General features: G+C 44.1%; 1 protein-coding gene across 1 annotated transcript; it reads left to right on the top strand.

Moving 5' to 3' along the window:
* opn4a (opsin 4a (melanopsin)) lies at nt 1–10954 on the top strand. Its single transcript, XM_088013339.1, has 10 exons — nt 1–183; nt 3089–3222; nt 4525–4728; nt 5058–5229; nt 5323–5478; nt 7000–7107; nt 8305–8497; nt 8823–8987; nt 9292–9348; nt 9434–10954. The coding sequence occupies exons 1-10, from the start codon at nt 47–49 to the stop codon at nt 9596–9598; spliced, it is 1491 nt and encodes a 496-aa protein (XP_087869465.1). The 5' UTR covers nt 1–46; the 3' UTR covers nt 9599–10954.

Here is a 10954-nt window from a genome sequence, read left to right as displayed (position 1 = left end):
TGTAGCCTCAGCTAGCTGTAACGCTGTGTTTCTCCTCCAGGTGGCGATGCCAGCTCCGCCCCCCCAGCCGTTCCCCACTGTGGACGTCCCTGACCACGCCCACTACACCATCGGCTCTGTCATCCTGGCCATCGGCGTCACGGGCGTGGTCGGGAACTTCCTGGTGATCTACGCCTTCAGCAGGTAGAGAGAACATTTCTCGCGACCAAATATGGCCAAATCTGTCCAGTGGTTAATGAAGGCCATCAAAACGTTGTTACATTTTAATTTAAACGTTTGTGATCACCTGCTTGGTTTAATAAACTAATAATTTCATAATTACATTGCAAAACAGGAAGCTGAATGTTTTTTCTTTGTTCTACAAAGGTAGTATAGAAAAAGAATTTAGCATTTGCCACAACTTTATTTTTTTACTTACCTATTAAATTAAGAAAAAAAAATTAATAATCTTCCTGAATCCAATTGGCTGAGCGACTTTTTTTGTTTCTCATTTTGAAATTATTTAATTTAAACTAAATTTGGAGAATTTTTTTCACCAAAAAAAGAAGAGCTTAGATCTGAAGGAATTTATCTGTGAAAATTAAAAGGAGTAATTTTTCTCTCACAACAGAAAAATTCCTCAAGAAAAAGCCCGGAAATCAGAGATGTGTTGGCAAGGGCGTAGATCCATCTCATTACTGGGGGGAACCATAAACAGGAACATTTCTTAAGACCAATTTTTGGGAGGGGGGGTCGGCAAAGTTACAGTGAAATGTAACGTAAAATGTTTAAAGAGTTTTTAAACCACATTCAAGCTGCAGGACCAAAAATGGCTAGTGATGCACATCAAACGTGTTTTTCTCAGTAAGCAGCCTACTGAGAAACTAAACTAAAATTTAAATGTTGCTTCTATGCGAGTTTTGTTCATTCTGACTGATCTGATCTCTGCTACTCCTTTGCAAAAATGTAAGGTTCTAAAGAAAAAACGCTTTAATGAGTAACTATTAAAGTTCCCCATAAACATTGATTTATTGAAATGGCTCCCAATACAAGTTATGGCCTATTTAAATTATAACTTGTTAAGCTGCTTTATTTTTAAGCCTTTTTTAAATTATGGCATATCCTGGATGACTGAGAACAAATAAGCAGATATAAATGAATATCTGAAGTATCATAACTTAAACATAACATTTAAAGCACCAAAGTTTATATAGAAAAATATTCAGATTTTATTTTGTGGTTTTAAAGGCTCTATATTGAAGACAATGAGAAATAAAGGCATAACTTTGTTTTTTTTCTATCTGTTCTCGGCTCCCACTCTGAGCTGGTCCACCTGCTCAGCCCCTTCCTCCCGTTTCAAACTCTTGTAATTAACTAAAACTTAAAGAGTTAAATATGAATGAGATGTTTGCTACCTTTAACTTAAACTTAAAAAGCTTAAGTTTCTGAAAGCAGTGTAGCAGTTTAGCTAATGAGGTAGCTCATCACGATTCAGCCAAAGTAAGAAAATAACGAACTGCAGTCGGATTTTTATTGTTAATGTGTTTATTCTTATTGAGTAGAGAAAGTAAGTAAAAGGTGTTGCATGTTTTTTAAATATTTTATATTTTTAAATGTTTTATGTTTGTGCTGCGGAGCCACAGCTAACAGCTAACAGCTAGCTCCTCTCTGCAGTGGCTCTAATTCAGCGCTGTTGCTCCTCCTACACTTTGGACTGAACCATTGTTCTAATAATGGTGGGGGGGGACCTAAAAAAAATATTTTTTTCTGAGATAAATGGCAGATTTAGTTCGTTTTTTGTTTCTTTTGCCATTTCATATTGAGATTAATTAAATGCAAACGTTTCTTTAATGATTTGTTTTGGGGGGACAATTCTAGACTTTTCCAAGACTTTGGGGGTCTGGACCCCCCAAACCTCCCTGGGATTTACGCCTATGTGTGTTGATGAACAGGTGTTTGTTCTGTTAAAGAGTCACCTCTGTTTATCGACCCAGCCCATCCATCTCTCCTCAGCGAACATCTTTGTTTTTAAGGAGCGATTCGATCGGCGAATTCGATCCGTCCTCCTTGGAAGTCCGGCCCGGTTTCTGACGTCCGCTTCATCGATCCGACGTTTATTTAGAGGAAAACCAGCAGATTTAATTCTGATGGTTCTGATCCAGAATCCTTTCATCAGATCCACGAACTGAGTTCATCCTGAAATTAAAACAGAAACCCAGAAACAAACTGAAAACCTGAAATATTCACATTAATACTGTTACATTTACATCTTTAAAGTTAAAAAAATTATGAAAAGAGTTAAAATAAATGTATCTAAATATAAAAATTGATCAGATCTGGTGTTATTGATCTGGTTTGATTTGTGTCTTTTTATCTTCAAGGAAATATTTTATTTTTGCAGATAAACTTTTAAAACTGATTTGGCAGAAATCCTGAATTTAACCTCGAACTACGGGGCTAAATCAACACCAAAAATGTTACAGCATACCTGGGAAAAAATAACTTAACGAAAAAATATCAAGTTTTGATCTTAAAAATAAAAATGTATATTTATTTTATCCATTCTGTAAAGTTTACATTATTTTTGTTGTAAATACATTTCTGTAGTTTTCTCAGTTCAACATCAAACCTCTGTATTCAGTTTTAACATAAATTTTAATCTATTTCTTGAAATGATAAATATTTGAGGATTTCTGGCCCAGATTTGGTCAGAACATTTAAATTCAGCCAAAAATTGCTGAATATGAAGAAGTTCAGATGATTGACTGAGAACGTTCATTAAAAACAAACTGTTAAAAACCAAATTATTCAAACCAAATGAAACATGAAATATTTTCAAAACCTTTTAAATCTGTAAATATTTCCCTAAAGCGTAGACGCGCCCCCTGCTGGCATAAATGTGCATTAATATGATGCAAGAAAAGTTTTTATTTCATTTATTTATGTATTTCTTTATAGTTCTGTTAGTTTTTATTTGTATATGTATTTGTTTTTTTTGTTTAAAATTTTAATTAATTTTATTTGTGTAAATGTGGTTAATTTATTTTGTTAATTTTGTATTGCATTTTCATGTTATTGTTTATTTACTTTATTTCTGTGCTTCCTGCAGGAGCCGCAGCCTGCGCACGCCGGCCAACATGTTCATCATCAACCTGGCCGTCACCGACCTGCTGATGTGCCTCACCCAGTCGCCCGTCTTCTTCACCACCAGCATGAACAAGAGGTGGATCTTTGGAGAGAAAGGTAACCATGGCAACCAGGGGAGGGCCCTTCATCCAACACCAGGGGGCGCTACAGAGTGGTGGAGTTTATGTCTCATAAATGACTCTGGATTATTTTTTCAGTAATTTCAAAAGATTTTAGCAGTTTCTGGATTCTCAGACTAAATTTTCTGCCAGATATTTGTCATTTGGTCGCCATGGTTACAGAACTGACAGCTGAACATGGCGCCGGTTAGAGAGCAGTTACAGAGGCAGAACACCAGGGGGCGACAAACTAGAAGCGCTTCCCCTGACTGGTTCCTCACTGGTTTCTGATTGGTTTCTGATTGGTTCCTCACTGGTTTCTGATTGGTTCCTCACTGGCTTCTGATTGGTTCCTCACTGGTTTCTGATTGGTTCCTCACTGGTTTCTGATTGGTTTCTGATTGGTTCCTCACTGGTTCTTGACTGGTTCCTCACTGGTTCTTGACTGGTTCCTCACTGGTTTCTGATTGGTTTCTGATTGGTTCCTCACTGGTTTCTGATTGGTTCCTCACTGGTTTCTGATTGGTTCCTCACTGGTTTCTGATTGGTTTCTGATTGGTTTCTGATTGGTTCCTCACTGGTTTCTGATTGGTTCCTCACTGGCTTCTGATTGGTTCCTCACTGGTTTCTGATTGGTTTCTGATTGGTTCCTCACTGGTTCTTGACTGGTTCCTCACTGGTTCTTGACTGGTTCCTCACTGGTTTCTGATTGGTTCCTCACTGGTTTCTGATTGGTTCCTCACTGGTTCCTGATTGGTTCCTCACTGGTTCCTGATTGGTTCCTCACTGGTTCCTCACTTGTTCTTGACTGGTTCCTCACTGGTTCCTCACTGGTTCCTCACTGGTTTCTGATTGGTTCCTCACTGGTTTCTGATTGGTTCCCCACTGGTTTCTGATTGGTTCCCCACTGGTTTCTGATTGGTTCCTCACTGGTTTCTGATTGGTTCCTCACTGGTTTCTGATTGGTTCCTCACTGGTTCCTGATTGGTTCCTGACTGGTTCCTCACTGGTTCCTCACTGGTTTCTGATTGGTTCCTCACTGGTTTCTGATTGGTTCCTGATTGGTTCCTCACTGGTTTCTGATTGGTTCCTGATTGGTTCCTCACTGGTTCTTGACTGGTTCCTCACTGGTTCCTCACTGGTTCCTGATTGGTTCCTCACTGGTTCCTGATTGGTTCCTCACTGGTTCCTGCTGCGTTCTAATCATCTCTTCCTGTTTCCTGTCCATCGGCCTCCCTGAGTCCAGAGACGTGTTTGGTTCCAGAACCAACTGATCCGTCATTCTTCTTCTCCTCTGCAGGCTGCGAGCTCTATGCATTCTGCGGCGCCCTCTTCGGGATCTGCTCCATGATCACGCTGATGGTGATCGCCATCGACCGTTACTTCGTCATCACGCGCCCTCTGACCTCCATCGGCGCGTTGTCACGGAAACGGGCGCTCCTCATCCTGCTGGCGGTGTGGGCGTATTCGCTGGGCTGGAGCCTGCCGCCGTTCTTCGGCTGGAGTGAGAACACACAATGACGTCATCACGATGATGATGTCATCACGACTCGGCCTGTCACTAGACGATAAATCGTCCCAGAAGTTTTTGTGATAAATGTTGTTTTTAGACCTGTTTGCTGTAATATGACAAAATAATGAAAGGTCCGATTCTGAAAGATGAATAAACTTTATATTCTAATGAATATTTAACTCTGGAAGTGGAGGACATTTTAAATATCTGAAATAAAGAAAACAAGAAGAAACGGCAAATCAAATAATGAAGACTCTGGAAACAAAGTTATCCTAAGATGCTGGTTGAGCTGATGTGACTCCCTCCCTGACCCTCTCCAGGTGCCTACGTACCTGAAGGCCTCCTCACTTCCTGTACCTGGGACTACATGACCTTTACCCCCTCGGTGCGGGCCTACACCATGCTGCTCTTCATCTTCGTCTTCTTCCTGCCACTCTTCATTATCATCTACTGCTACGTCTTCATCTTCAGAGCCATCCGCTCCACCAACCGGTCGGTCCCAGTTCTGTTCAGGTGCTGTGGGGCTGGAGACCCGGCGACCCACCGTGTGTGTGTGTGTGTGTGTGTGTGTGTGTGTGTGTGCAGGGCGGTGGGGAAGCTCAGCAGCTCTCGGGATGCGGTGAAAAGTTTCCACCGGCTGCAGAACGAGTGGAAAATGGCGAAGATCGCTCTGATCGTCATCCTGCTGTACGTCGTGTCCTGGTCGCCGTACTCCGCCGTCGCCCTCACCGCCTTCGCAGGGTAGGACACACACACACACACACACACACACACACGCACACACACGCACAGCTCTGTGGAGGAATACCTGTATGTTTTAATTAATCATCATATTTGTGATCATTTTAAGAAACATCTGAAATCAAGCTTGAGGAAAAGTGAAGATGGTTTATACAGTTTCTATCTAAGGCCAAAGCAGTGATAGTAAAGTCTTCTGGTCAGTTTTCAGGTAAGAAAGTAAAGATTTCCATAGCAAATTAGAGACTTAACAAACCGGGACCCTGTCATGAGCCCAGCTGGTCAAACAGCCTCTGGTGACACATTACATTTAATAAAAGCCATCAGCATTGTTACTCTGTGACCCGGTCTGAGGAGTACGGTCAAATACTCAGACTCTGAGAAAATTGAGTCAAGGTAGAAGAAGATGATGAGGGTTAAGCAGGTTTGGTTTGGGTTTTGATTCAACACAATCAACACCAGGACTATCAGGGTAATTTAATAAAAAAAATAGAAAAACAGTCAGAACAATAACTAAACCAAACTGAATAATAAATATGTACTTTTTGCATTTAAGATGAAAAAATCTTGGTGTTTACATTTTTTCCACCAAACTCCCAGTTCAGTTTTCGCTTCACCTGCTTCATTCTGGAAGAATCTCCTGTTAATCACGTTTTTCTATTCAGTCATTAATCTATAATTAATCACCAGATCGGCCCTGCGCTGCATTAATGTTCAGTCCAGCAGAAGGCCTGAGCTTCAGGAGGATTTTAGCTGCAGATGCAGCTTTTACTACAAAAGATCAAACTTTCACGAGAAATGAGTGGATTACTGGGAAAAAACTTAGATCAAGTAAAATCCTCCTCTTTTGACAAGCTGAGGGCGCTCTTTAAGAACTGCTACTTTATTGGAACCAAACATTCACCAAACCGTGGGTTTGTCAGGTTGGTGCCTGACAGACACAGCTGAGGGCTTAACGAGGCGTTGTGATTGGTGCCTGACAGACACAGCTGAGGGCTTAACGAGGCGTTGTGATTGGTGCCTGACAGACACAGCTGAGGGCTTAACGAGGCGTTGTGATTGGTGCCTGACAGACACAGCTGAGGACTTAACGAGGCGTTGTGATTGGTGCCTGACAGACACAGCTGAGGGCTTAACGAGGCGTTGTGATTGGTGCCTGACAGACACAGCTGAGGGCTTAACGAGGCGTTCTGATTGGTGACTGACAGACACAGCTGAGGGCTTAACGAGGCGTTGTGATTGGTGCCTGACAGACACAGCTGAGGACTTAACGAGGCGTTGTGATTGGTGCCTGACAGACACAGCTGAGGGCTTAACGAGGCGTTGTGATTGGTGCCTGACAGACACAGCTGAGGGCTTAACGAGGCGTTGTGATTGGTGCCTGACAGACACAGCTGAGGGCTTAACGAGACGTTGTGATTGGTGCCTGACAGACACAGCTGAGGGCTTAACGAGGCGTTCTGATTGGTGCCTGACAGACACAGCTGAGGGCTTAACGAGGCGTTCTGATTGGCTCTGCTTCAGGTACGCAGACATGTTGACCCCCTACATGAACTCCGTCCCCGCTGTCATCGCCAAGGCCTCCGCCATCCACAACCCCATCATCTACGCCATCACACACCCGAAGTACAGGTGAGACCCGCTGGGCCAGCAGGGTGGCGCCACGCACCATTAGCATTTAGCGATTAGCTGGGTTAGCATAATTATCACTCCAATAAATTTACATTCGAAACTCTGATCCATTTTAAATTCTTTGACATTTTTCTTTAAACACAACAAGTTGTATTTTAAATGTACAGTGCTGTTGGTGGCCCCCTGCTGGCCTGGAGGCCCTGAGACAGGGGTGTCCAAAGTGTGGCTCGGGGGCCGTTTGGGGCCCTTTGAGTGATTTGTTCTGGCCCCCATAAGCAGTTCAAGAAATTTGTTTATTAAACTTTTTGTTTTTAATCTAGGTAAAATTATTACCAAGATAATTTTCCTACAATGCAAAATACAAAGTACGACAGAAGTAATTAACATAATTAACTGTTTATAACCAGGTTCTTATAACACGTTTATCCAGAAAGTTTTACTAGAACATGATTTTGCTGCACCCAGATCAGCTTTTATTTTATTTACTTAACTTGTCTAAATATAACCAATGATCCAAATCTTGTTTAATAACTGGAAATAAATTTGTTCACTAAACCTAAAATAATTTGAAAAATAGGAACATTTTTAATACATAAAATAAATTATTTTATTTATTTTTCCTTGGCCCACCTGTACTTTGACTAGACCGTTTTGGCCCACATGACAAAAAGTTTGTACACCCCACCCTAAGAAGCATCTCGGTTTGATTCTTTTTTCTCTATTTATTTTATTTCTATATTACAGTGTCGTCTTTACAACAAGAATCTTAATTATTTAATATTTATTTAATTGTAAAAATGTGTTAAATCTGTAAAACTCCCTCTGAATCGCCCATAAAGCACAACACACTCCTTGTTGACTTAATTATTAAATAATTGAGTTGGTTTTGTGTAAATGTTGACCCGTTTCAGACGCCGGGTCTGGTGCTGCGATTCAGAGTGGGGGGATAAACAGGAAGTGGGTCAGATGATGCTCCAGATGGACGCGGTGAAGCGGCGGCTGATCGGATCGATCAGGACGTTAATCTGGATGAAACCTGAATCATCCTAATGGCTGCTAACTGGAGCGCATGAATTAAACTCACAGGATGAGTTTTTACAGCGCTCAGGTTAATGGCCTGGATCCAAGTGGTGGCGCCCCCTGCTGGTTGGACCTGGTGTTGTTAGTGGCTCAGAGTTTCGTCTTCTGTGGTTCCAGGCTGGCTCTGGCCAAGTACGTCCCGTGTCTGGGCGCGCTGCTGTGCGTTCGTCTGCGCGACCTTCGCTCCTCCAGCAGCAGCTTCCTGTCGACGCGCCGCTCCACCGTCACCAGCCAGAGCTCCGACATCAGCAGCCAATACCGGCACGGCGCTGCCAAGTCCCGCCTCTCCTCCGCCTCCGACAGCGAATCGGTGAGATTAGCGCTGAGTGTTTCCTCTGCAGACAGGAAGTAGCGCTGAACGTTTCCTCTGCAGACAGGAAGTAGCGCTTAGCATTTCCTCTGCAGACAGGAAGTGGCGCTGAGCGTTTCCTCTGCAGACAGGAAGTGGCGCTGAGCGTTTCCTCTGCAGACAGGAAGTGGCGCTGAGCGTTTCCTCTGCAGACAAGAAGTGGTGCTGAGCGTTTCCTCTGCAGACAGGAAGTGGCGCTGAGCGTTTCCTCTGCAGACAGGAAGTAGTGCTGAGCGTTTCCTCTGCAGACAGGAAGCGGTGCTGAGTGTTAGCGTTCCCGTTGCAGGGTCTGACGGACACGGAGGCCGACCTGTCCAGCCTGGGCTCGCGGCCGGCGAGTCGCCAGGTTTCCTGTGACATCAGCAGAGACACCGCCGAGCCGCCGGGCGGAAAACAGTCGACCAGCTTCAAGGCCAAACTGAGGAACCACGACTCAGGAATCTTTGAAAAGGTAAAATGCCTGATCTGGGTCTGGAGTAGATCTGGATCTGGATCTGGCTTCACGTCAGATTTGTTTCGTCTGAACTCTGTAACGTCGCCGTCTGCTGCTGTGGGACGTCTGGAGGGACGTTGTCCTTCAGGACACCAACCTGGACCTGACAGGACGCTCGTCTCCTGCAGAACCTCCTGGTTCCGGCTCTCTGGTGGATCTGGACCTGTTCCAGTTCGTCCTTCTGGACTTCAGAGACTCTGTCCTCTGTCTCTGGTTTGTCCCAGACTGTCCAGCTGACATCTCGTCTCTTTGTCTCCTCCAGTCGTCGTTTGACACCATGTCCATGGGAGGAGTCAGTGAACGCAGCAGCGTCCCAAATGTGAGTGGAGACGACCGTCCGCTACCTCTGTATGTCCTCCATGTTGTCCCCCTGCTGACCTCTATGTCCCTGCCTCCCTGGACAGAGCGGGGACGCCTCAGAGGGACAGCTGATGAGGGGACAGATCGGCCGGATCCCCAGCATCGTCATCACCTCAGAGACCAGCCCCTTCCTGTCCATCGGCCGGAGCGGGTCGCGGACGTCTGGGCCCAAAGCGTCCGGCGGCATCCTGGGGGCGGGGCCAGGGTAGAGCCCCGCCCACCAGTCATGTGACCGGCTCAGATCCCAGCAGATGAAACCAGAGCTTAGAAATGATTCAAGTTTAAAGTTATTTAATGCAGAAACAAGAGATCTGTTGACCTAAACTAAATAATATCAGTCAGTCATTTTGTTTCCATAAAATAAACATCACAGGATGATGTTGGATCTGTTTTAACCAAAGATCTGATTCCAGGTTTTAAAGTTTTTGATGTGAAAGTAATAAAACTAAGCAAACTGCAGTGGTGGGCGCTAATCTGCTAATCTACCAGTAGCTGAGTTAATGTTTTATTTAGCGCTTTAATGTTAGCTTCCACTGGCTGCTGTATTGTAATTGAACTTTAGCATTAATGGAACTAACAGTCATGGTTAGTGCATTAGCATTAGCAAAGCTAATACTTGTGGTTAGCATGTTAGCATTAGCTGAACTCATGTTTATGATTAGCGCTTTAGCATTAATGGAACTAATATAAATGGTTGGTGCATTAGCATTAGCACAGCTGACCTGTTAGCTAGCAGTGCCCACCGCTGCTGAGCTGTCAGTAAATCAAGTTCAGCTTTAAACGATTTATTCCAGATTCAGACAGAAACACGTCAGGACAGAATCCGGATCGGGATTAACTGAGAGGCAGCAGAACCAGCTGGACGGTTCTGATGAGATTTATCTGCCAATCTGATCAGAAAACATCTGCATACCTGTACAAGTGTCCTCTGCTCTGATTGGTTGGTTCCGACTGAACCACTCCCAGTTGACCCCAAAGAGAACCGGTCCTGGGTCGGGTTCTCATGGTTTGTTCCCCTGAGGGGAGGAAACCAGGTGTTCATGTTTGTTGTTGTGTATTTTTGGGATGTTTTTCCTGTTTGTTTTTATTGTTCTGAATGTTTAAATGTTTTCTGGTTCTGGAACCCAAAGCCGGTTCAGCTGAACCGGAACAGAACCCCTTCCTGAAGCTGATTGGTTCCAGACCACATGATGTCACTGTGCGGTTTGGGCTCCAGGTGAACGACCTTTGACCCCGTTTGGGTCATGTGACCCCGTTTGGGTCAGGATGTTCCGGTCCAGCCTCTGATCTGCTGCTTTGTGTGAAGTGGAGCTGGAATGTTTCTCTGCTCTTTGTTTGCTGGACGGTTTTTGTTTGGTCAGTAAAACTGGACCAGAACCTCCTACTGAGCCCGGCTGCCAGAACAGAACCTTCAGTCCAGAACCTTTGAGTGGTTCTGTCACTTTAGATCCTCCCAGACCTGCAGAGTAAATATTGTTTGTGATCCTGAAGCTGTAAATGTTCTGAGTATTTATGCCGACCCGTGTTGACCCGGTTTATTTTTCTAAATAAAGATCTGTTCTCCA

The sequence above is a fragment of the Poecilia mexicana genome, unplaced genomic scaffold (assembly GCF_051168715.1).
Source record: "Poecilia mexicana isolate PSO_F unplaced genomic scaffold, ASM5116871v1 scaffold_15, whole genome shotgun sequence".
Taxonomy (NCBI): Eukaryota; Metazoa; Chordata; class Actinopteri; order Cyprinodontiformes; family Poeciliidae; genus Poecilia; species Poecilia mexicana.
Note: the sequence above shows the minus strand (reverse complement) of the source record. Positions and strands in the feature narration are given on the sequence as shown.